This window comes from Trachemys scripta, chromosome 2 (genome assembly GCF_013100865.1).
Source record: "Trachemys scripta elegans isolate TJP31775 chromosome 2, CAS_Tse_1.0, whole genome shotgun sequence".
NCBI classification, from domain to species: Eukaryota; Metazoa; Chordata; order Testudines; family Emydidae; genus Trachemys; species Trachemys scripta.
The window spans coordinates 141,624,015-141,629,557 of NC_048299.1; the positions used below are offsets into that span (position 1 = coordinate 141,624,015).

The window sequence follows — 5,543 nt, forward strand, 5'->3', positions numbered from 1 at the left end:
GCGCGGCCACGCCCCCGCGACTCGGCCACGCCCCGGGCCACGCCCCCTGCGCGCCTTAAGGAGGCGCCGGGCTGGGGCGCGTTAAGGGGGTGTCGCTGTCTCGTCTTGGGAGTGGAGACGGGAGTTCGCGGCTGCGGGGGGGCATGTGTAGGGTGCGAGGCGATTCTCGGGGTGGGGATGGTGGGTTATGGGGTGAGGGGATATTTTGGGGGGCGGGGGTTATGGGAGTATGATTTTGGGGGGCAGTGGGGGAGGGTGTTATGGGGTGGGGTATGATTTTTGGGGGTGGTGGGGGACTTGGTTATGAGGCAGGGGGATGATTTTTGGAGAAGGGGGGAGGGGGTTATAGGGTGGGGAGGATTTTTTGGGGGGAGGGGGTTGAGGATAATTTTTGGGGGGAGGGGGTGTATGGGGTAGAGTGTGATTCTTTGGGGGTAGGGAAGGGGGGTGTGTGCTTTGGGGCAGCCCTGCCATGCCTAGGCCTCTCTGCCCCCCCCCAGGTGTAAGATGCTAGTTAACATGGGGGGCTAAGCCCCTACAGAGGGACATGATGATACTCTCTAGGGCGTGGCAGGGGAGTCACGCCCCTGAGCGCCCCCCCCACCCCAGCTCACACTGTGAGCCTCCCACCACATGGAATTTTCCTCTCCTTGCCCCTTGTTTCTCTTTGTTGATTCATGACTTTTACAATTTGCCATAAAACACAGGAGTCAGTAACCACAGGAAGGGGACTGACACCGTGGCGGCTTGCCCAGCGCCATCCTGCAGCCTTCAATCCTTCTTGTGTTATGAGAAGGAGTAAATAACACTTCCTTATTTACTTTTTCCACATTGGTCATGGATTTTATAGACCTCTATCATATTCCCCCCCCTTAGTCGCCTCTTTTCCAAGTTGAAAAGTCCCAATCTTATTAATTTCTCCTCATACGGAAGTCGTTCCATTCCCCTAATCATTTTTGTTGCTCTTTTCTGAACCTTTTCCAATTCCAATATATCTTTTTTTGACATGGGGCAACTTCATCTGCTCGCAGTATTCCAGATGTGGGCGTACTATGGATTTATATAGAGGCAATATGATATTTTCTGTTTTATTATCTTAATGATGCCCAGCATTCTGTTCACTTTTTTGACTGCCACTGCACATTGAGTGGATGTTTTCAGAGAACTATCCACAATGACTCCAGGATCTCTTTCTTGAGCTGTAACAGCTAATTTAGACCCCATCATTTGATATGTACAGTTGGGATTTTGTTTTCCAAGGTGCATTTCTTTGCATTCCTTGTGGTGGGTTTTGTAACAGACACATTACAGCAGAGGCGATTGTCCTCCAAACAGCATGCAGAAAGAGCTCCCTATTGTGGCATCAGAGAAAACCTGCATTGTGCACCTGGCACCGTGCCGCTGGGTAATGCTGGCATGTGAGGAGGTCTATAAATATCTTGCATTTCTAGAGTGTACTCCATCCCTGGAGAATCCCAGACTGCTTTGCAAACTGTTATACAAAGCACACAGGGGTCACTCCTACCAGGCCTGAAATGCAGCTACCCCTGGGGTGGAATGTCTGAACTGTTTAACAGCTCATAGTAACGCTAGGAACAGTTTAGGGGCCCAAGTCTGTGCAGTACTGACCATCCTCAACTCCCTTTAAAGGGGATTTGAAGACAGCCTGGTTCGAATCAGGCTGTAGGAACAAAGTTGAAGGAAATTCTATCCCCAAATAAACTGCAGGAGGAATGTAAAGAGGTGGAATGTAATGACTGACTTTGGAACGGGGCTAAGACATGCTGACTTCTGCCTGGAGGCTGCACCTTCGCCCAAGGGGAACAAACAGCCCTGGCTAGGTAACATGCCTCGTACCTCCAACCCAGGAGACAGAGAGGGGGGCGGCGATAGGTCGGGAGTCAGTGAATAGGACAGATGTACAAGAAGTCGTTAATAAAAGCATCTCGGCAGACGGCCCAAAGGCACTCAGACAGCCCCAGCCAAACCTGGATCATTTGCCCAAGTACCGGCAGTTCCCATCTTGGACTGAATATTGAGCGATGGAAGCTTGTTCTGCTCTGAGCACTTTAATACATAAAGAGTTTAGCCAGCTCAGCACAGAGCGCCCTTCTCCTTTAACAACTCTGATGCTGCCTTGTTGAGCAAAGTCCTTCTTCGGTGCTGGCCCCAGGTAGCTAGTAGAGAAGGGCAACAGCCCTGCCAGGTGCATCAGCTCAGCTCAACCTGACCCTGAATGATTAGTTCCCCAGTATTTTTAAACGGTCCATGGCCCGTAATGGCTCCGTCCAGTCACTGTGCAGCCGCTGGAGCCTACCAGCTGAATACGGTTGAGTTGCACAAAGCTGGCTTGTGTGGGGACATGATGGGATGTTTGGATGAAGACAATTCTGTGGGGCTAGTGATTAGTTGGCTGGTTCACCGAACCCCAGCGTGTCAGTGCTCAATTACCAGGTGAGCTTGGGGTTACAGCACTTCAGGAGAGTCGTGTCAGTGTATGATGCAACCAAACAAAACCTAGTGAGTCAGAGACTTTCAAAGACAGGCCAGTGTGTGGGAATGGCCTGGCTGGGCAGCCTGCATAGCTCATAAACAATGTAATGATCCCAGGGCAGGCACTGTAATCCAGCCCCAATTCTTCACCTCCAGCAAGGGGTTTCATGCAGCTTTTCCAGGGGACAAGGAGACCAGTTCTGATTCCTCTCTTCTGCCAGAGGCTGCACCCAGGGTTTGTTCTGGGCCCTGCAACAGTGATGGACTCACAGAAAGGGCACAAGGCAGAGGCAGGTGTAGAACCCAGGAGTCCTGATGCCCAGCATTATGTTTGCTCTACTTAACCAGAGCTGTCTCCTCCTCCTAGTGACTGCTATGGTCCCTTACAATAATAACCCACTGCAACTCTATCAGAAGGATCCAGTGCATGTTAACAGTGGAGGAATATCCCTTTTTAAGACTGGAAATGGATTTCTAGTTTAAAGTTTCCAACAAGGCTCTATCTGCCAGCCAGAAAAAGTTCCCCATGACTTTAATGATCACACAGACTAGCACGAGGGCCTTCTATAAACACAGGCTCTGTGCTGGCTATATTTGGACCCATTGCTGCAAGGAGCTCCTTCAGGCACTCCAGGCGGACGTAAAGAACTCCTTCTGCCAGTATTGCCAGGTGCACGATCCTAGAGCAGCTGGGCTTGATTTTCCTGTCGCTCGGGCTGGTGTTGCTCTCACTTGCACTGTTGATTTCGCCCCCGATGACATCAGGAAGAGGAGATAACTCGCTGGGCAGCTCTGACGTGTCTACAGATGCCCTGACACTGCTCCTCTCCTTCTGTTCCCCAGTCTCAGACTACTGTGACCCAACCTCAGGAAACAGGAAGAGCCAGATCTCATGCCTGCTCTTGCCCAGTGGAAAGCAAGCGGTAATTAATGCATTGCCTTTGGGAACCGTAACCTCAAATTCACCATCAGAAATCAATGGTCCACTGGAATGTGTTTCTATAGCAACAAGGACCAGAGAGATAACTCTCTGTAAGGCAGCTTTTGGGCTCAGACAGAAAGAGCAAGAAGATGCATGATGCTAATGCAGCCCTTGACTATCACTGCTGGAGAGCTGGACTCCTGGGTTAAGTCAGATGTGGAGATCAGTCTGTCTGGCTCTGCTCCTGGGTGGAGATCAGTCTGGCTGGTTCTCCACCTCTGCTGAGGGCTGGGCCAAGGTGAGACCAGGAAGGGATGCCGTGAGTCAGGCTTGAGGTGGAGGGGCAGACTACGTGAGGATGCAGGACCAGAGTAAGTGGGTCAGAATTCTGAAGGGCATCAGCAGAGCAGGGTGCGTGGGGAGCCCAGGATGGGAACAGCAAGGTGGTGCTGGAGCTCAGGCTTGAAAGGCATTGGCAGAGCTGCATAAACAACATGATTTGCACAACCCCTGAGTGAGCTCTGGACAAAGGGGAGTCAAGTGACATCATTCAAGGTGCCTTGCCACAATAAAGCAGCATGTTCCAGTCCCGTTCCCCATCCGGGCTGAACAATGCCAACAGCCAGGCTTCGACAGCCTGTTCACTGAGCTCTGGCGGAGGCTGGGACTGAGCCAGGCTGGCAGTCCCTGTCAGAGCTGCTCGCTACATCCAAGGGGCGCGTCCTTTAGCTTCTCAAAGCTGGCCTTAGGAAGAAACAACTGGCATTTCTGTTCAGAGAAACCCGAGGAAAGTGCTGCGTCAGCTGATTTCTATTCCCTTTCTTGACACAAACACCACAGTGATGGTGCCTGGGTCCTCTTTGGCCTCCCCGTCCCTCCCCACCCCCTGAGCCACAGCTCTGCTGATGCTGCGGAGTCTCTCGCAGCACGGACATCCTGTACTCCAGCAGGACTAGGGGGCAGGAGAGCTGGTTCTAGCTCCATCACTGACCTTAAGGCCCGTGACTCAGTTTCTCCACACACAATGGGGTCAACACTGACCCAGCGCTCTGGGAGCCGTCCGTCTGTGCTGCAGGGGGAGACCCAGCGATTAGGGTGTCCAGACGTCCCGATAAAATCAGGACTGTCCTGATTTTTAGGCATTTGTCCCGTGTCCCAACCGATATTTCACACTCCTGTGTTTTGTTTGTTTGTTTTGTTTTGTTTTGCTCTGCTAGCGGGACTCCGCTTTTTTTTCCTTTGCTCCGCTGGCGGGGGACCCCCCACCATGTGTCCCGATATTTTCTTCATCCCATCTGGTCACCCTACCAGCGATGGACGGTGTAAAAGGGCCTGTTAGTGCATCGTGGCCGCTGAGATGGGCGCAGGCTCCAAGAAGTGTGTGTGTGGGGGAGGAGTGGGCTGGGCAATGTCTGGTGCCACGGAAGTAACAGTGGCATTTCGATGGGGAAACTGAGGCAGGGAGGCACAGTCAGGGCGGGGCACCCACCGGCCCCCCGCACCACGCCCGGTCCCGTCACCGCATCACTACCGCGCCTGTCTCCAGGCCACGGTCACCATGGCATCGTTGTCCCCATGTCGCTAGGCAACTGTGGCCGTGTGTGTCACAGTCTCGCTGGGGACCCAGGGCCCGCAGCCGCTGCCCCGAGAAATGGGAACCGGGTCCCTTTAAGCAGCCCCGTGCCCGGAAGCGGCGAGGGAACTACATTTCCCAGGGTCCCTCGCGCGGGCACGAAAGCTAGCGGCTCACCTCGTTCGGCCCAGTGACGGATGCGCTCCTCAGCCAACCAGTAACACGATCCGCATCAGTAGTCGGTGCCTGGAGGGAGCCAATGGCGGAGCTGGGTGGGGGCGCCCTGCGGCCAATGAGAGGCGTGGGGGCGGGCGCTAGGGCCGCAGGCTGGGCCGGGGGAAGATGGCGGCGGTAGCGAGGTGGTGGCGGGTTGGACTCCCGGGGTTGCTCGTGCTGCTGCTGCGCGGGGCGCGCGCCGAGCAGACTGAGGAGCACCTGAAACGGGAGCACTCGCTCACCAAGCCCTACCAGGGTGAGGGGCCCCGCGGGGAGTGCGGGGGGGACCCCTGTAGGGGTTTAGGCTGGGGGGACCCGTGTGGGGGGTTGGGTTGGAGT

General features: G+C 54.4%; 1 protein-coding gene across 2 annotated transcripts in view; it reads left to right on the forward strand.

The window, feature by feature from the left end:
• The first annotated feature begins 5,314 nt into the window (after window positions 1-5,314).
• LMAN2L (lectin, mannose binding 2 like) overlaps window positions 5,315-5,543 on the forward strand; it is a 16,382-nt gene continuing 16,153 nt past the window's right edge. For both annotated transcript variants that reach the window (XM_034761645.1, XM_034761646.1), the window contains exon 1: window positions 5,315-5,460. In XM_034761645.1, coding sequence (XP_034617536.1) covers window positions 5,331-5,460 — 130 coding nt within the window. In that variant the 5' untranslated portion in view covers window positions 5,315-5,330. The remainder of the gene's footprint in view (window positions 5,461-5,543) is intronic.